The sequence below is a fragment of the Misgurnus anguillicaudatus genome, chromosome 5, assembly GCF_027580225.2.
Source record: "Misgurnus anguillicaudatus chromosome 5, ASM2758022v2, whole genome shotgun sequence".
NCBI lineage: Eukaryota > Metazoa > Chordata > Actinopteri > Cypriniformes > Cobitidae > Misgurnus > Misgurnus anguillicaudatus.
The window spans coordinates 14090477-14112079 of record NC_073341.2 but is presented as its reverse complement, the minus strand read 5'-3'; the positions used below and the strand labels follow the sequence as shown (position 1 = coordinate 14112079).

The 21603-nt window shown below is 37.6% G+C and overlaps 1 protein-coding gene and 1 long non-coding RNA gene across 3 annotated transcripts in view; one reads left to right on the top strand and one right to left on the bottom strand.

The window, feature by feature from the left end:
* The window catches only part of adrb3a (adrenoceptor beta 3a), a 31773-nt gene extending 10850 nt beyond the window's left edge, over positions 1-20923 (bottom strand). For both annotated transcript variants that reach the window (XM_055168724.2, XM_055168725.2), the window contains exon 1: positions 19003-20923. In XM_055168724.2, the coding sequence (XP_055024699.2) occupies positions 19003-20363 (1361 nt within the window). In that variant the 5' untranslated portion in view covers positions 20364-20923. The remainder of the gene's footprint in view (positions 1-19002) is intronic.
* LOC129446697 (uncharacterized) lies at positions 3765-8055 on the top strand. The gene is made up of 5 exons (XR_012369616.1): positions 3765-3931; positions 5191-5278; positions 5351-5459; positions 5549-7164; positions 7285-8055. It is a non-coding gene; the product is annotated as an uncharacterized lncRNA (long non-coding RNA).
* Positions 20924-21603: the final 680 nt, after the last annotated feature.

Genomic DNA, 21603 nt, shown 5'->3' with positions numbered 1-21603 from the left:
ATGAGAAAGTGGTGCAGAGTTGAGAAAAAGAGAGCTATTGCAAATCATGTCACATAAATTGAATTTTAACTAATTTTGGTTAATTTAGTTTCAGTACCACAGGAGATGGAGTATCACTGCATCTTTGTTTAAGAATGTATACAAGAACCGCCACAAATTATGTCTGAATCACTTGATACAAAAGATTTTGGAGACCAGATGTACAAGTTGGTCATTTAAGACTCACACTGAAAACTGAATATTGCGGAGAATGTGGGGGGATAATGGTTCTAGGCCTGAAAAAATATGATCTTTTTTACATTATTACAGGCAATTTTAGGAGTGCATAACAGCAGATGTATAAAACGTGGCCAAATAAGAAAGAGCTGTAAAATGAATTGAAAAGCTGTGCATAGTGCAGTGTCCCCTCTCATGCACTCTCAAAATAAAGGAACAAGGCGGTACCTTTGAAATTTTATATCTAAAGGTTGACATTTTACAAAACTAATCACTGCGTCATTCTTTTATTCTTATGCTGCGTTTACACCAGTCGCAGTAGAGGTGTGAAACACGAGTGATTTCAATGTTAAGTCAATGTGAAGACTGAGGCGTTTGGCGCGGCGCGGAAGACGCGATTCCGCCTCATTCGCGCGTCTAGTTTGTGCAAATGGCGCGAATTGAGCGCCTGGCGCAATATGCGCGAATGGTGCTTTTTTGTGCATTTTGCATTTGACGCTTGGAGGTCACTTTTGAGTCACGTGACATTTATCGAGTCACGCCGTTTATTTTCCCCCTATAGTAAGGTTACCAAATACAAACCGGTAACTTTCTCGATAAATGCACAATCAACATCAGTCATCTTGCAAACAGACAACCGCAAAGCACTTGCCCCTCCCACAAGAAGCGGATTTTGCCTGTGACGCGCGTTAAATGCTTGCTTTTTTCGCACGTATACTTCGCGTTGACGCGTGAATGAATTTAAACTGTTTAAGCGGCAAACTAGGCGCAGTAGACGCGATTTTTGACGCCTGAAACGCAGTTGGTGTAAACGCCGCATTAGAGCTTTTCAATGAGATATAGTTTGTCAAGATTATTTTTAGTTTTAGAATAGGCTATTATCGGTTTAATAGTTGCGTAAAACATTTTGGGCCCACCCGTGGGTCCTATGGAGAATTGGACCCTAAACTAAAGCGTGACCATTTTTAGGTTACAGTATTTATTTGACACATCCCTAGGGGTGGGCGATAAACTGGTAGACAAGATTGACAAATTTCAACCGGTAGAGATTTTGGACTATCGTCTCTATGGAGGTTACGCGCCCACGTCACACTCCTGTGCGCGTGGTCACCACAGAAAAAATGTAAGCACTGCAGTTTTAAAACAAGTTTTTTAAAGCCATTAAAACAACAGATCTATATGCGTGCGCTCTTTCTCTGTGTGAGGAGTGCGCAAGTCACGCAATCGCTGCTCTTTAGTTGCTCAACTGCTGCTCATTAAGCTCGTGAGCATTTTTTCCCACTTTTTTGGCCTTAAATACATATATGCGTCAAAATTCCCGTCTTTGCAAGTAATACACAACCATTTAGGGCTTAAGAGAAAGTGAACAGCTAAAAGAGAAAACGCATGTGTAACATTATATTGGATCCGGTCTTAAAGGGGAAGTTACCTAATTTTGCTCCTGTCTGTCACTCGTGTTTATTAAAGGCGCTCTAAGCGAATTGACACGTTTTAGACCATAAAACATTTTTTGTTACATACAGCAAACATCTCCTCACTATCTGCTTGCTGCCTGTCCGCTGATCAAACTGTAAAAAAACGCGATCTCTGTAGACAGCTCAGGCTCGACAAACTGCAATATCAACATAGTGGCCAAACCTAGCACAACAAAACATAACAAAGTGTTCCAGCCAATAAACGACAAGAAGGATTTGGGGGTGGGGGTTGGGCGCGTTCATGAAAGCACGGACGGGAGAGGGAGGCGTTAGCTACACTCCGTTTGTTTGAAAACAGTTCAAACATCAACAGGAAGTGACGTCGCACATTATTCGCTTAAAGAGCCTTTAAACAGCATTGAGAGAAAATCTCTCCCTGCTTTTAACTAAATCACATTTCTACCTTAAATAAAAAATATATATACATACATACATTTACTATCATTCCTTTATCATTAACAGCTTATCTTCCTTTATCTTCAGCTTGAGTTTTGTTTGTTTTTATCTTCTTTTTATGCTTGTATAAGGTTTTTGTGAGAATTATGAAAATTTCTATGATATTACAGATTTAAATAACAGAAGAACCTTATTAAAACATAAAAAACCTCTACCGTGATACATATCGTTATCATGATATAAAATGAATCCCATCGTGATAGAAGATTTTGGTCATATCGCCCAGCCCTACACATTCCTATTGATTTGCAGTTTGTGGGACACTTCAAAAGCATGCAACATGAACCATTTACTCACCCTCATGTTTTCAAAACCTGCTTGACGTTCTATCTTTAATGAGACATAAGAAAGGAAACATTTAATACTGTTGATGCTACTCTTCAAGTGAATGTGGACTTAATATCCGTCTAAATTCTCTTCTCGTGTCTGCTGTAGATAGAAATTCATATAGGTTCTTAAAATGTTCTGTAGTAAAGCATTGCATCAAAAGCACAAAAGAGCATAGATTTGAACCCAATAAAACACATTCGTGGATATTGTAATGCACAGTAAATCGTTTATTCCTTAATCGTTAATATTAATGTTTATTGAAATCTGTTCACTTTATAGTGTTTTCAATTTAATTTATTCAATTTAGTTTTTTATATAGCACTTTAAACAATACATACATTTACTGTTTCACAGCAGCTTTACAGAAAACACGTTTCAATGTTATAATCAGGATGTATGTTGTTATCAGTCAGACGTGAGAGTCAACGTAAGTACTATAAGACAATACGACACATATTTAGAGTATGTGGTAAGTAACATGTATACATATAAGCAGACACAATGAATGGGTTTTTCTGCAGGGACGCCTTCACAGTTTTGTTTAGGGCCCGAGAAGTTTAGGACCGGCACTGATCAATGATTAGTTTGGTGCCACTAATTATGTGAAGTGGCCCGGTCTACAGTCTGTGGAACAGGACATTGAGGACATTTTAAAAAATTGGTGGAAATTGTTTGAAGCTTTCGAGAAGTCTTTCGGTTGTAGAAAAAGAGCCCTGTTTGTTGCAGCTGAACCATGGGAAACATTAGCTCCATCCCCCCTACTCTCACTTGGTGTATACGTGACAGACTTGCAATGCACCGTAATGTGTTGATGTGGGTTTGAGGGCAAACCCAGATCTCTTCCTTGGAAAAAATATCTTACCGGGTAACAACATACTTACCACATCTTTACACCATTTTATTCCAAAAGTAATTATAAGTAAACTGTATTCATCAGCTGTTTATCATGCAGTGCCGTGGCTGTCTGATATATTTTCCTCCCACTATTTGAAAATCTCTTCATTTTGTCTGCACGAACTTTAATCTCAGCACATCCAAAACAAGCTAAACCACATCTTGCCGACACACAACAATCCAAATCATTATCCATTTAACCCTGCGACACATCTCGTTTTTTATTCGGCAGCTGTTTTGCTCAAATGTCGGCGCTTTCATCCTCCGATTTCAACAAATGATTGTTCGCCGAGGCAGCGTGCAAAGTTTCAGATACACAGCAAAACCACCAGTGTTGATTTTACAGAGTTCGCTACTCTAGAGTGGTCAGGTGTTAGTTGTAGTGTTTCGTTTATAATTTATCATCACTCACAGTGTCAGAAACTTCCACAAGGGGGTGTTGCTTTCCAGTGTTCCAATAATAACGTTTGCGGGGAGTTAAGATTCACGCCACGCCCCTTCTTTCTGAAGCGGGAAAGTCAGTTACTCAGCATCGACCGACCTGGACTCACGTTACTGAGGTAAGTCAAATAAGTTAAATATTATGGTGATAAATGTATAATAAACTGCAAATAATCAGTGGAGGTTTGTTAAATCGTGAATATTTTGGTGGGTGACCACAAGGAAATCTTTAAAATTGAACTGAACTGAATTTCAATTTATAATTGGCTGACGTTTAACGTTACCTCATGACGGTGCAGTTTTGTTTAAATAATGCAATAAGTTTAATTTTTGAGTGATTTTGGACAAATATGTAACGTTAACCAATTATTATTATTAAGGGACTAACGTTATTAAATGTGCTTTCTTAATTTTGTATTGAGGTAACTTACACTACAATTTGTCTAACATTACATAATTAATAAAATCTATAATTCTGTATGTGCTCGACGTATTTGCAAAACAACGCAAAAATAGCTAATTTTGTATTTGCGGGTACATTTAACCAGTTATGTTAGTGCAGTTCTTTTACGTTCAGGGTGGTGGTTTCAGATTATGGTGTGAGTCAAGCAATGTGGGCAGAGAAACATGATGCAATGCAGGTGTTTGTGATATTCAACCTTTATCACTAATTGTACATGTCACAATATCTTCATTTTAGACTGTTAATAAATTAGACTTTGGTGGTTATTTTCGCTGTTTAAATGTAATTAAATTGTGAATGTCCGTTATTTCTGCTTGTTTGTGGTAAATGGCTGCGTCATTCACTTCGTGAGAGAAAATGATTTGCTCGTTTTTTCGCCTAATGTAACTTGTCTTAAAATGTAGCATTTTAAATGTGTGCTGCTGCTTTCAGAGTTCACACACGAGTATGTCTGCACTTTGAAGGGAGTAGGGCATAGGGACGGTGACTAACGATTGGAATTGGCCCTAATAGTGACGGATAGCTGGAATTAGATTTGATTTGTTGAACCGCGTTCAAAGCTGTTCACGCGCGTCTGATCTACGTATGACGACGCATGACCACGCGCGATTTGAATGCACAACTTTACAGAAGGTAGAAAATTAAGAAATCTGCACGTAAGCGCGTTAAGGTCTTTTAAAGGTGGATTTATGGGAATACATTAAAAGAACACTCATCATCAATGTACTAAAACCTGTCCTGAATAGTTTTTGTTAACCAAGTCACTCACCTAAGCCACAGTTTTTTTATTGCATATATTTTTGTTAAATTACTTTATAATAAGATGCAATAACTTTATGAAAAACATTTTCATATTTAATGTTATAGTACATTTTGTTTGATAATACAAAGTTTTTTATTCAATCACCATTTCAGGTTTGGAACATGCTGCTGAAGTTGGTTATCAGGGCTCCAGGAAATGTATCAAACTGCAGGATTGATTTATTTTTGCTCATTAGTGAAGGTGATTTTTTTTACTGTTTATTTATTTGTTGCTTCCTTACATATATAAAATGCAATTTGTGTTTTGTCATAGGTGGTAAGCTAAACTGACTGTGGACTAATGTATGCATTGTTGATGACACTGAAATCGAAAAAAGACATTCTGCAAGATGTGCTGCTTACAGCTAGAGGACAAAATGAAGGTACAGTGTGATGATTATCTTTGTTTTATAAAACTGATTTAGGTTTATTTTTCAGTTTTTGTGTGTTTGTCATGAATTTTTGTCACCAGATGCAACAAGCAGCTTCTGCCACTGTCATTTACCATCTGAACTTGACCAAAGTCGTTCCAAGAAATCTAAGACAACAGATGACTCCATGACCGAGGCAAAAGAGTACACATAGTATTTTCACTATGCATAATTAAATGTGTGTGAAGAAGTAACAAGCAAACATTTGTTGTGTTTTGGAAGATGGTCATTTGTGCCATTAAGCAGAATAGTGGAAGTCCTAGTCAACATTTTTGTTGCACATATTGGTAAATGCACTTCATTATTTTAATTTAATTTGTCAAAATACATGCTTTCATAAATGATGACTTTCAAAATCTTTATTCATTTGTCAAATTGAAATGTGTCTGTCATCTTATGTATTAGAGGTCGACCGATATGGCTTTTTCTCTGGCCGATGCCGATGTTTAGAAATCAGGGCAGCCGATGGCCGATATGTTTGGCTGATTTTCTACATGTACATAATAATCAAAATGTTCTCATCATTAGCAGATATTTTAAATGTAAAAATGTCACTATTTAAGTCAAAGTATTTAAAAAAATTATGACTGGTCTTTCTGAAGAGTTTTACAAGCTCCTCTGCACCATGCATTTATCAGACACAGATATTACCTGACACTCTGCTGTCATCTTTGATCAGTTTTTTTCCATGGCTTTTATTGCTTTGTAGGATAAAATCCTTATATGGTAGACCTGATAAATTATTTATTCATCATAAAGTTAACATAGTAAATGTCTATGTTTTTTAGTTGAGACTGTTATTTAGGGCAAATCTTTCTAAACACATTTACATTATCATTTCTGAGGCGCTATAAGTGACTGATTGTGCTGACAGTGATGTCTTGTCCCGCCATCGTTTACTAAAGTTGTTTGTGAACAAGGCACGGCTGCACACACACGGGAGCTATCTGCTTGCAGCAAGAGGCAGCGTCACGAGTTCTACAACAACGCTTAGGTGCCCGCAGATGCGCCTGTCTATTATTCGGCCTAATTTTGCAGCAAAATCGGCCAAAGCCGATTTTTAAAAATATGCCAAAAATCGGTCGACCTCTATTATGTATTGTACATAGGGCTGGGTATTGGCAAGGGCCTCCCGATACGATACGTATCACGATACAATGCGTTGCATGTTGTGATACATTGCAATACTTTTTCTCTTTTTTATTAAAACTGTAAAAAAAATTTGAAAAGCTGCAGGTGTTTTTAAATTTTCTGCCATTTTCTCACTCCCTCTAACTTCTGAGACATTGGCCGTATATGGCAGACAACTGCACAGTGACAACTACAGCAGCGGCAGAGGAGGTCGTTTGACGCACACAGAAGAATTTGATTGGTTTTAAAATATCAATAGTAGCGATCGAAATATCGATACACTTTTGATACAGCCCACTATCACGATAGTTAGCTGTATCGATATTTTTGCACAGCCCTAATTGTACAGTATTGTGACATGTCTGTTTATGTTGTTTAAGGAAGACTCCTACAAGGAACCAGTGAGAGCATAGACTGTGATAGTGACATGGCAACACTGCCTTTACTGCTCCATCTCCTTCCACCATCACCTCAACGGAATCAGTGCATCAGATTTGCAGTGAGCAGGCTTGTGGTGTATCATAAGGTAAGTAGGAGAGCCTGCTTTCTAAATCTGTCTGTGTGGCTCTGTACTTCTAATGATTTTCTCAATGTTATGCAGATGTATAGGTCTAATATAATAACTGTTGTTCTTTATCTTTTATAGTCTTGTACCAGCCTTGAAGAACATCTTCAGCAACGAGTAGGATGACAACCGTACCTTACTGCGGTTAGCAGGATCTGCGGCCAGATTTGAGAACTTTGACGTGGCTTTTGATAAGAATCTCACCCCGTCAGTCGGAAGGCTCCCTTTTATTAGCATTTGACTTTGTTTTTAATGTAATGTATGATTATGGACTCCTTTACTTTAACTAATTTAATCAAACAACAGTTTACATGTTGGGAAAACTAGAGATTGAGAGCAAACTTTTTTTAACTAGCTGTAACTAGTATCTCATTTACAGTTTCAGCATGCATTTTATCCTTGCCCAAATTTCTAATTAATATGTGCTGAAGAAAATTGTGATTACTTTTGTGATGTATTGTTTTACAGAATGTTTAGTGAAAGATTTGCTGTGATTTGCCCTAGATGTGTGTCAGACATGGATTTTAAAACACTTTTCCAGTTTTGTTTAAACTCCTTGGCAAAATTGAAAGGGCTGTATACATAACCACTCTCTGAAAATTTTGAAAAAGTTCACAAGTGAAACTTTATTTTTTTATAAATATTTAATAATGTCAAATAAATTTGTTAAATAAATTTGTGGTCAATAACTTTGCTTAATTTAATTCTTGTTGTCATTAATAATCAAAGATGTATGATGAAGTACTATTTTCAGTGTTCAAGTAACTCTCTATCAGTGTTTTAATATTGACTCTACTTAAGTGTAATTAACTCTAATGGGTGTTTTAAAGGCAGTGTTTGGAGTTAATTCTTTAACACTATCAGAGTAAAATTATCAACACCAAGGTGGAGTAAAATCTTTAACACTACTTGGAGTGTTATTTTAACTCTGGGCAGTGAGAATTATATAAACACTGGTATAGTGTTGAAATCAACTCTCATAGAGTTAAATTAACACTGGTGGTTTTGCTGTGTAAATTTTCGGAACGTTCTCCGGTAACATCTCGTACTTAATCAGCTTTAATGGATCTATAATATGATCTCCAGTTCACTTGGTCTGCTACTGGGTTCACAGGGTTCAGTGCCGATGTGCGTGTTTGCTTTCCAAACCCAAGACATCCACGTATGAGATGAGCTAGTGCGAGAATTACAATATGCACATATTTCACGTCAAAAAGCCAGATTGCGTGTAGACAAAGGTACGTTCTGAAGATGCAGATTTGTGAATACTTAAGCAATAGCACGCAAACAGAGGATTTTGTATTGAATATCAGCACGGCTGCAGTTCATTCGTAAGCTGCTGATAATCAACACAATGACATGATTGTGAACGTAATATTGCAAACGTATTGTACGTATTTACGTTATTTAACTTATAAATTTGTACAAAGTGAATCGTACGGGGCGAAAGCAAATCATACGACAACGTTTGAATGTGGTCGTACAAATTAATACAAATTAGCCTTATCATGAAATAAGTAAGAATTGCAATGAGATCACGTATGCCTTTATTTGTTTTTGTTTTTAAGAACTTTTATCGATAGAAATAAAATAACGTATTAAGTTTTTCTTTATACATTTACAAAAATCAGCACAGCTCTTTTAAATCATAACCGTGCTGACATTTCATACAACAGCATAAACCGAGGGTCACTGCCAATAAGATCAGGGCAAATCTGAAAACACACCCTTATTCACAAACCCTATATACATAAATGCAGCTTATTCATGTCTTATAGCTTGACAGCTTTCCCTCACACCTTACCCTACTGGCACCTAACACAACACATGATCAAGTGAATGGGAATTTGCTGATTCAAGCTTTTCACAGCCCTGTAGTACAATGCATCGCCTGTACACTGTTTTGATTGGTTTGCACAGTAGCTACAGATGCTGGTTGAGTTGATCATTACATCTATTGCCTGATATAACACAGATTTAGCGAACATATGACTGTCCAACTGACATTAAGCATGGGTTTCCACTGAAGCTATTGTAGGGTTAAGGCGTTCCAGTACCTGAATGGTCTATAATGCTTTGAAGAAGCGGTCTGTTTGCAATTACAATCGTATCAATAGCAGTTTCTTATAGACTTTGAAAATCTAAAATGTGAGATTTAAAATCGGACATCTTTGAGCATTGTGTTAATAGCGCACAGATCAGGGGTTTGATCCCAAGGGTACAAACATATTGATAAATGATGTTACTAGAAGGTTCTAATCACTTTGGATATGCACATCTTTCAGAAACTGTAAGTGACAATGTTGATTGGTAAATGGTTTAGCACAGACATGCATGCACGCACGCACGCGCACACACAGTCATGATTTACGGGTACAATTTCATAGACGCAATGCGTTTTATACTGTACAAACTGAATATTCTATTCCCCTATCCCGGGTGTAGGAAAGTTCGGTCCTACAGAGCCGCAGTCCTGCAGAGTTTAGTTCCATCCCTAATCAAACACACCTGAACAAGCTAATCAATGTCTTTAGGATTTAGAAATCAGGTTAGATTATCAGTGCTTAGGCTAAAATATGCAGGACTGCGGCTCTCTAGGACCGAACTTGCCTACCCCTGCCCTATCCTAACCCCAACCATCACAAAAAACCTGTTGGCAGTCTTTAATCTATGAAAAAGTATAATTTAGTATGTGTTTAAGCCGTTCACAGGAAGTGTCCCCGTAACCATGTTTATTGCATTATAAACATGTCATTACTATTCATGTCCCCATAAACCCCCACTGAACTGTGAACTGACACTAAAGACAGAAAAAAAACATAGAAAAGAACATAAAAAATCTAACTTTAAAACATCTTAAACTGTGTTTCGAAGATAAATGGAGGTCTTCTGAGTTTAGAACGACATATGGGTCATTAATGAAATTTTTTCATTTTTGGGCAAACTATCCTTATTTAGTAGTCACGCTGTTCCCTTTGGGGACGGGGGCGAAAACACAAGCCACTTATACAGTATGTAAATACACACAGACAATGACGCCCCTCGCTGCACACTAGAATCTCAGAAAAAACAAGCTTATTTCAACCGCATGTATGGTTTTAAATGTACAAAAACAGCTTTCTCAAACATGGAGAGGCTTCTTCGTGATCTCAACTAACAGATTCTGCAATAAAACGAAAATCAAAAATTTTGAAAAAATAAAACTTTGGTTCTCATTATCTCAAAACTTGTGCTGCCGACATGTGTAACTGGTTTCCGTGACGGGTCACATTTATGTCCAAACACCATGTTAAAGTAGATTTTGCATAATAGTTGCCCTTTAAATTCAGATTTTCTCAGTGTAACTACAGGATGTACAGTAACCAGCAGGGGCTAACTGAGCACATATGATGTGAGGTAGACATATGTTCACAGTAGACAGTAAGGGTACAGATCATTGAGAAATGAAACATTTAGATTATTTAAAGGTGCAGTGTGTAATTTTCAGAAGGATACCTTGACAAAAATGCAAAATAATATACAAAACTATATTATCAGTGGTGTATAAACACAGTTATGTGTTTATTACCTTAAAATGAGATGTTTTTATCTACAAACACCGAGGGTCCCCTTACATGGAAGTCGACATTTTGGGCCACCATGTTTCTACAGAAGCACTTAACGGACAAACTTTTTTTACTAAGTTGTCTCCGATGATGACCTGTTTGTCCGGTGGCGGCTACAGTAGCTTCTCTATGTGTTTTACAAGCGAGGGGTGAGCAGTGGACTGAGCCATTGGTTGCAATTCGCAACCTCACCACTAGATGCTGCTAAAATTTACACACTGCACCTTTAATCTTATAGTCATATACAGTAGATTTTACTGACGTATGACGTGGACCTTTGTGTCCGAGCAAATCTGAATCTAAGAAGCAGGCAGCGCTCAATTTAATTTCATTGCTGTCTAGAATAAATAACTGAGGTATTAAAGATGTGTTGATTGTGAGTTCTTTTACTTAAACTCCTTAAGTGGCGCTGTCCCGCTCACGGGACACCTAAGTTTACGTCAATATTTTCCATATAAATTTTATGTATATCACAACAAACTATATATTGTTGGAAAGGTCTAAGCCTCTAGAATACACATATCAACAGTGTTTTATAAAATATATTATGTAGGGAGAGTAATTGATTCAATTTTAAAGAGAGTGCGCCTCAAAACATTTATATTAATTCTCTAAACTTGGTTGCTTTAAATGTTCATAAGCGACACAGGTCTACACTACAAGAATAAACTCAGGTGGGCTCAGAACTGGGATCATCACCGAAAATGAGAAACCAGTGAGGTCATCCCGATATGCTTAGCTAGATCTTGTTGATTTGCTCTATATTATGGGCTTTAAATAAAGGGCTTTTTTCCACATTGAGTTCATATCCCCTTGCAGAGAATTACCTCATTGCTTATTCTGTCTGCACTGTGCTGTTTTTGCTCTCTCTCTCTCTCTCTCTCTCTCTCTCTCTCTCTCTCTCTCTCTCTCTCTCTCTCATCTCTGGGAATGATAGAGCAATTATTTGAAGGCATGCATTTGCTGATGCACAACATATGGTTTATATGGTTGAACGCACATGTTTGGAGCGACATTATTGGGGAGTTATTTTAAAATAAAAAGGCCTTCTGCACTGTAAAAAATAAATTGTTGGCTCAATGAATTATTTTTTAGTAACTAGTTCCACAGAAATTTTACGTTCACTCAATTTCTGTCTCCAAAGTGTTTCCTGGATTGATGTTTTTTAGTTGGCCCAAATTTGACTCAAATATAAAAAAGTATGTTGGCTCAATTAGCTTTATAGTTCATTCAACTAAAATGTTTTAATCAGTTGAATCTTTAAAAACTTACAGCAAAGACTCTGTCAATTAAAATTTAAGTATTCACTCAATGTTTTATGTGTTACTTCAATTAATATTTATTATTTGGGATTTTTTTAATAACATTTTTAAATTATTTATCAAATAATTTATGCTGGTGTTGTAAACAAAATAATTAACTTCAGTCACATAAAAACAAAAGCTTTTTATTCACTTATCATACAGACTGAACATACAGAATTAAGTCTTTAAATAGAGGACATAAAACAGTCCAAAAAGCCTCCAAATTCAGTCAGAACATCTCCAGGGCCATTTAGGAGACTTTCCTCAGCCAGTCCAAGCGGAGACTGTCTCGCTATGTATCCCTCTGAGGACTATAAACACACAAACATACATAAATACATGTTTAATATAATAAAGCTTGACGGTGAAAGACTTTATTCCCTAAATAACGTTAATGTTAGGCCAAATTTCCCTCAGACATCACACATAATTAAACACTATTGGGCGGTTTTCTCGGACAGGGCTTTTCACTGACTAAAATAACTTACATCTCTTAACATATGAGTGCTATTGTTTTGTCTCAAAATGCACGCCAGTATTGTATTATATAAGGTTTGTTTGTAAAAATGTCCCAATTATAATAAAGACCGAGTTCGAAACTCCGGTAAACCAACCCTATATCCAGGCTTTTTATCTTAACTAAAATAGCTCCACTTTACTTCGGTCACATAACATAACACACTTCTAATATATCTTTACAAAAATATAATTACAAAAACGTCGAGTATTTGCGTCTTTGCCAATTAATATATTCTAAAATTAACATTTAATTACAAACACTTACCTGACGTAAACTTGAGGAAACGGCTGACTTGTGTGTCCTTCCTTGTGTGAAACAGTAAGTGATTCCAGCCGTTGCGTGCGGATTGATCTCAGATGAAATGACCTGTGATCCAGATCCTTCCGAGTTAAAACATTTTAAATTCAAAATACACAGACGCACGCCCATACATACATACATACATGCACACGCGCGAGGACGCGCGCGCGCACACACGCACGCACACGGGTACACACACGGGTATATTTAGAAGTTTTAAGATTGTTATGATATTGGGACTATTTCTCCACTCGCACCTTCAGCTCTGAAGTTCAAATTCGCAGGCAGTACGCAGTCCGATTATAACGAATGTGAAAGATATGAAATATCATTCAACAGCGATATCATTTAAGTGCAATCCTAAAATATGATTTAAAACATACCGGTAAACCTTTTATTATTAAGTATAAGAAATTAAAATGAATTAAATCGCATGTTTAAACGCCACAGAGATATCAGAGCCAGCAGTCGATTTCTGATGGGCTTGCCGAGGCGAGGCTTCGCTGGGCGGGGTGTGAGCGCTTAAGTGTCTGTGATTTTCTGGAGCTCTTCTGGAGCTCATCTCCGTCCGAAAGTGTCCGAGCACATTTTTAAATAGACGCTATCTATATTAACCGACCGCATATTTAAACTTAAAGCACATACATTCACGCCTGAACAACTCTTAAAATGACATTTTGTTACCAAATAACAGTAATATTATGAGCATTTTGTTGTCAGGAAACATAGCTGTCATAAGTCCACATATTGACCAGATTTGTCTTAATTAGTTCAGTCAACATAGCCATTCTGAATGTTGACTGAATTTGAAAATAACCATTCACTTAATGTTTTAAACACAGATTTATCTAGACTTAAAATAATATGTCTACTCAACTAAGCCCAAACAAGAAAATTGGTTTAACTTATATATTTTTGCCCTTCCAACATTTCATTAATTGGATTTTTTACAGTGTGGTCAGTGTTAAAATATTAATGACCTTTGCACATTTAGTATATTTGACCTGAATAAGCTTACTGAAATGGAACAAAGGAAAACACTTAAGTATTCTGCCGCACCTTCATCCGAGACCTCATACTTGAAACCTGTCGTTCTACTTTGTTATTTATCAATCAGGAACCAATCTTGGCTAGCCTTTCTTGTGAAGATCAACAGTAGCCAGAGAGCGATACCAGTAGCTGATGGTAGTGATAATCGTCTGTTCTGTGGAAACACGGTGCCCCACTGTTACAGCAATGAAGGTGATGGGAGTAGATAAGCTATTATGCTAGCCTAAGCTTGTCAACCTTATTGTGCTCATACCCACAAACCCATTCAATGATTAAGCACCTGTTTGTGAAATCAGGCTCCTGGAAAATATGCATGCAGGTGCCATATAGTAACAGGTAATTTTGCAAATAGTCATTGAATTAAGAGAGTCATGATTCAATGAAACTAAAATCCTCATTTTTGTAAAATGTCACACTGCATAATTCACAATTCTACGGTAGGAAATGGAAATTTCCACGCTTGCCATAATGAAAGAAATATCCAGATTTAAAGCATTTGTTAGGCTAAGACGTGTCCAGTTTTTTTACTCAAAACATTGTAATCTTATGGAGTAATGCAGACAGAATGAAATGATAATGTGTGCTCTGTCTGGTATTCATCTACAGTAACTCATTTGCTTATTTTCACATTTAAAATATACTTTTGATGTGTCCATCTAACTCAAGAATGCATGGAAAGGTGCAGGCAATGTATTGCTTTTGGCCACCCGTCCGAAAGGGAACAACTCTATGGGCTCCAAACAAAACTGAACTTTTTGACTTTAGTATGCAAATCTGGAAAAAAACTGATTCTGCGACTTTTTACAAACAACTGTTTAAAGGCGTTCACGAATAACTGGACTTGTTCCCATCAAAAAGTATACAAATGTATTGGAGGAGTAAATTCTGCATTTGCAGCTGCTATTTATATTCACATTAATGCATTCGGCAGACGCTTTTATTTGAAAAATGCATTGCAGTGCACTAAGATATTGGTTTAATCAGTTTGTGTGTTTAATCAGGATTGAACCTACAACCTTTTGCAATACTATTGCAATGCTCTACCACTGAGTACAGGAACATGTTAAAACTAAGCACTGATTAAAAAAGAATGAATGCAGCACAAATGGGATGTTATCATTTATATTATTATAAATGCTGTGCCTAAAATGTTCACAACTCCAAGAACAAAATAATCTTTTATTTACATGTAGATAAAGCCTTGAGCTTTGCCCTGACTTTGAGCATTCGCTTTGGTGGTAAACAGCTTTTCTGAGGCGGAAGTGTTGCATTTCGTTGATAAAGTTTATCAGCAGTTGGGGGTGTTCGAAAAGGAACAGAGGGGCCCTTAAAACTCACGGAAACCCTTCAGAAAACACCTCGTTCTCTCCAGTGTGGGTTTTGGTGAGGTTTAAGACAAATACACAAACAACAAGCAATCTATAGCGTTTACACAGCTATACAAAAGGGCCATAATACAAATTGGTTCAAAAGGCACGTTTGTGTCGGAGGAAAAACACCACTTACATTTTTTCCTCTCCACTTAATCACTCCTGCAATTACAGCAAGTGTCCTTTCAAAGCTCTCTCTCTCTCTCTCTCTTTCGCCACTGCTGGATAATCAATACACATAAACACCATTATTCACCCACTCAAACACAAAGCAATCATTGTGTCTTCATTTACATGTTTGTGTGATGCCACGAAATGTAAGGATCAGCAGTATGAAAGAGCCAAACGTTTTGTTAAACAAAATATATCATTTTCTGCAATTTTTCTAATACAGAGTGCAAAATTGGATGTGACACATTGGCTTCTCCACAGTTTGCCCCGTGCCATTCCGAAAAAATCTCACTAGAGGCAAGGTCACGGTTTATGAAAGCCGCGGTACACAGTTTACGTAAAGCGGCTTTTCAGTCATCACAGGACTGATCAAATTTTACTCCGTGTGCTTGCGAACGCGCCCTGTGGTGGTGAGCTATACGCCGAATAATGTGATTTGTTTGTTGAAATGGGCCACCTGACACCGGTGAACCTGATGCTTCAGCCATTTCGGGATTGCTGTCGCTCACGGAGTGAACTCTGAAGAACAAAGAAATCAAATGGATTCAATTTGTGCCACTCACAGAATTACTGGGTTTTGTCAGCTCGTAGTTTTTCAAGAGAACATATTTACGAGAAGTTTACATTTGTAAACATGTATTTGTGCTGTAAAGTTTACATTGTAAATGCATTGCAAGGTATATATGCAATAAAATACAAATTACTGTAAAACATTTGCTGTAATTATGCAGTTGGTTGCCAGTAACTTACTGTAGAAGATAAAGACTGAAAATGTTTCATGTTCATTTAACTTTGAACAAACTGTTGCCAGTAAATAACATAAATGTAAAATCTACAGTAAGTTACTGGCAGCTAGTTGCCACTAATACCCAGTAATAAGTAATACTTTTTTTACAGTGTATCATTTCTAAAGAATAAAACGAAGGATTTTTCCCCAACAAAATATTTAGTGGTGGTTTTCCGGACAGGGACTAGTTAAAACCAAGAAATATAACAAACATGCCTTACTAAAAACAATACTTGTGTGCATTTTGAAGCAAATCAAAGGGCACTATTTTAAAATATGTCAGTGCAACTTGTTTTCAGTTTAGACAGCTCTTACATTTATTTTACTTTAGGACAAGTCTAATCCCTGTCCGGGAAACCACCCCTTAAAGGGATAGTTCACTTTAAAATAAAAATTCTGTCATCATTTACTCATCCTCATGTTGTTCTAAACTTGTATGGATTTTTTTTGTGATGAACACAAAAGAAGATATTTTGAGAAATGATGGAAAACACAGCAGTAAGTGACCATAGACTTCCATAGTAGGAAAAAATATTTTGGAAGTATTGTGATAAATGACTAAGAAAATGTTTTGATAAATGATGGTTAGCACACAGATGACGGGACCCATTAAATTCCATCATATTTTTTAATCCTACTATGGAAGTCAATGGTCACTTACTGCTGTGTGTTTACCATCACTTCTCAAAATATCTTCTTTTGTGTTCATCAGGAAAAAGAAATTCATGCAGGTTTTTTTTTTCAAAATCTTTGTCAAATCAACATACATTTTTATGTTACTTTAAATACTCAACAAATAAAAAAAATTCAACTTGTTTTTATAAGTTATGTCACTGTATCACAGGTCAAAACAGTCATTTTGAATTGACTTGCAAACCAAGTTGTTTTAACTTCATGCTGAATTTTTTACAGTGCAGATAAACTGACATCAGACATCAGTTATTAAAATCTGACCAAAAATGCATTTAAAGTCCAAATCTAAAATTCCTGCCTGGTTTAAATCATAAACGTGTGTGTTTCTCATGTATTGAACGACTGAAGTGTATAATTTTCTCAGCATGTAGTCATTTAGATGAGATGAGGATGTCTTTGATTATGTTCTTCAGAACCCTAAAGGTGTTTTCTCCCTCCCCTTGCGTCTGGTATGCATGAATGTATTTGAAAGCGAGAGGCCTATGCGTGTGCATTGTTTCCACTTCATTGTGGGTAGGCTGTGTCTCCAGGGCCGGCCCACCCGGCCCCCTTTAACAGCTGCTGTGGACCCTGTACTGTGATAGTCAAGTGTATCTCCCCCTTCTAGGAAACGACTTTCCTAAAAAGCCTCTATATACAGAGCAAAATCATCTGATCAATTCTTCATTTTACCGAATAGGAAACGCAGTCATTTGCGACATCTTTGTTTTAAAGCACTGAAACTATATATAAACAAACCGTATAAACAAACTTAAACAGTACTGGGTCTTTTTGTTTTTGTTAGGAAATAGGCTCAGCTGATATATTTATTTTAAAATTAGGATTTAGTTCATGTGTTGAGAAACACAATGGCCTCACAAACGGCCTCTGGCACAGATTAGTTACGTGTTTAGGACAAATCCCCACAATTAGCAATCACTGTTTAGATAGTAAATCTGAATGACAGTTGTTAAAATGATTTCTACAGAGCATTCCAAACAAACTTAACAGCACAACAAACACAAACGCATTAGGATACAAAACAAAACCTAAGTATTTGGATATCCCTCGGAGCACTTTTGCTTCAATTATCATTTTGTCAGGATGTGCACAAAACGCTTGCATATTAGGGCTGTAATTTTAGTTATTATGTTTAGTTATGTAGTTATTAGGGGCAAGGGTTAAATCAACACTTGATGGACAGGCTCACTAAAATATTTTAATTATTGTAACCTTGCTAAATTAAATATGCCTTTTTGGGAGATTAGATAAGGTGAATTGCAAATAGGATTTTTCCTTTTTTTTCAGAATGTATGGGTGCTTTTATGGACTTGTGTGTGTTGCTGCAATATATACCTTTCCATAATTTTGTTTTTCATATTTTTCCAATCTGGAGTAAAATAAACTATTACGTCCTCCTATCTTAGTAAATGGCCAGAAATGGTTTGTCTTTTTTATATCCGATTTAATCATATTCTGTTTCTCATGCCTTTCTCCTGACAAACACTTTCTACTATTCCCAAATTATTCTGCATCATGCCAATTTTGTTGAAAAATATGTTTTTCTGGCGGTTAAAGGAACCCTTATCCACTCAGGATTTAACTGGCTGTCTGAGGCGCTCTTGTTTGCCACCACACTTCTGTTTATTAGTGATTATGAGCTTGTATTTGCTTTTCCCTGAACTTCACCTGCCTTCTTTACATATGCGAGCTATGCCATAACAACATATTCATTTTTACGTCAAATATTGAACAAGTTAAATCCCTTTGCAATCGGAGTAAACTTCAACACTGCCCGAGCTGCATCCCCTGAGAAAAACTCACCACAAGCACATTCAGACCTTTAGGTCACCTGATCGCAGCAGGTTTAAAATTCAGCGGATACCTTAAATACCCTACTGACATGCAACAGCCATTTATTAATAGATGCTGAATATTGACACACAAAAAAAGTTGTGTGTCATAAATCTCTGCGAGATAAAAAAAACCCTGACACCAATTAAAAGAGTGTGAAACTTACAACTCAGTCTCAGGTTCGGAGAATTCGCTGAAGTGCGTGCTGCCGTTGGAGTGTGGGGGTCCCGGCGAAGGCTCATCGCTCCTGTAGCTACTCTGGCTGCTCCCCACACTTCCTTCCCCAGGCAGCGTCCCGGTCAATGTGGGGGACTTCTGGAAATGTCCACCCATTCCCTGCTCTGCAGACCCCAGAAAGCAGGGGCATCGAGTCTTAAGGTCCTTGTAAAGGAAGTTTATTCTTACAGAGGATATCCAGGGACAGCCGAGAAGATTTTTAAAGGCCACACGAAACTCTGGGCTTCGACAGTAGATGATGGGGTTCAAGCCGGAGTTTATGTAGCCCAACCAGTTTAAAAAACTAAAAATGTCTCGTGAGGGCATTTTTCGATTAAAGACATTGATGATGTTTGCCACAAAGAATGGCAGCCAACACAGCGTGAAGATGCCCATGATGATGCCCAGTGTCTTTAGGGCCTTGTGCTCTTTGATGACGGTTAACCTCGAGGGTCGTCTGCGGGAACTCTTCCTCCTTGTGCCCCCGTTGTTACATGATGGGACGTTGTTGTTACCTTGCAACGATGGTTGTACCTGATTGGCCATGCAATCATTTTGGAACCTCTGGCGGTTCTTGTCAATTAACTGTACCTGTCGTGAGGCGATGAGGAAGACCCGTCCATAGACAAATATCATGATGAGCAGCGGGACATAAAATGAAACAACAGAGGAAATAATAGCAAAGGGTAAGTTCGTTACGAAATCACAGCACTCTGGGTTTTCATAACAGCCTGCTGCTTCATCATCTTCTGCTGGCTTCCAGTTGTGGTTCATGATGGGGACAAATGAGATCAAAGCGGAGACCCCCCAAATGACGCAGACAATAAAGCGAGCCCTGCGTTTATTCAGAAGGACTTTGTAGCGCAGTGGCCGCGTAATTGCGATAAACCGATCCACCGCAATGACGCAGAGGGTCTCTATGCTGGCCGTAACGCACAACACGTCCACCGATGTCCATAACTCACACAAAGTCTTACTTAGTTGCCACTTACCCGTTAAGACAATAGTGGCACCCATTGGCACCACCAGCACCCCCATGATGAGGTCAGCACATGCCAATGATGTGATGAAGATGTTCGTCGTGGTCTGCAGCGTCGAGGTGCGAGCTATTGCGATGATGACCAGAAGGTTACCCACAACAATGTTCGCAATGATTATTACCATGACAACCAGCACAAACGGTATTAATTCTGGAGGCAGTTGTGTCTCAGTGGAGTTTTGGGGAAGTAGGATGCTATAGTTTGCTGTTCCTTCCATGTTGCAGTGATATCGAATTATATTTTCAATCTGAATATGAAAAGCAACAAGCATCAGCAAAGAGACACATGGCTACTTTAGGTACAAAAAACATTTGGTGCCTTAAAACCTTTGACCTGTTATACTGTTGACTCAGATATCAAGACGAGGGTGCATTTAAACTTGCATTTTATACCACAGTATCTCCAAATCTTGAACAATACCATCAATGACGGCTTTTCACCTCACCCTCGGTTATCCTAAAAACATCCAGCAGCTCGTTTGTCGTGCAGCATTAGAAGCCAACAAATCTGTCATGTTCCACATACAGCTGAACTGCAGATGTAAGGCAAAAAAGCAGAGAATCCCCTTTAATTACGAGTCAGAGAAAGATGTGAAGAACTTTCAAAAAATCTCTCCAAACCACCCGAGCAAAGGCAGAAAAGCACCCAGCCTGTTGAAGTAGTCCGCTGGAGTGGAGTTTGAGCTGTGGTGCTGGAGGTTTAGTGAGCTTTTTGCCGCCGCACACTTGTCTGTGTGTGTGGAGGTGTGTCTACTGCCAAATGTTCAAAGGAACAGTGACACTTCAGCTAGGACCAGACAAGTCAACAGTGCTCAAGCACCCTCCCTCTCTGTTATCCTCTCTCTCTCTCTCTCTCTCTCTCTCTCTCTCTCTCTCTCTCTCTCTCTCTCTCTCTCTCTCTCTCTTTCTATATCTTTCTATCTCCCCCTGTCTCCCCGCCTTTTGGAGTTGGGCGTTCAGCATGCTGTAGTTGCAGTCACACTTCACCCTAGGGGTGGAGCTGTAAGGAACACCTCACTCCTAAAGTTTAAAAGGCTGCCTGTCTCGTTCTGTCCACCCAACAAATGCATAACCAACAAGCATGTGGTATCAATGTATGTGTCATGAAATCCAACATAAAATAATACTACATATATTAAAAAAAAATATATTTTTTATCAAAAAAAAACCTTAAAGGATTACTCTACTTTCATAAAAAAATTCTGATAACACTCACCCTTATGTCATGCAAGATGTTTATGTCTTACTTTGTACAGTCAAGAAGAAATTAAGTTTCTTTATCAAAACAGAAGATTTTTCTTAATTTAATAGACTTTATTGGACCTCAACAGTTTTAATGCAATTTAAAGTTGCAGTTTCAATGCAATTTAAAGTTGCAGTTTCAATGCAACTTCAAAGTGCTCTAAATTATCCCAACCGTGACATAAGTGTCTTATTTAGCGAAGCGATCGTCATTTTCGCCAAGAAAATGAAAAAATATGTACTTTTAAACAGTGTTGGGAAAGTTCATAT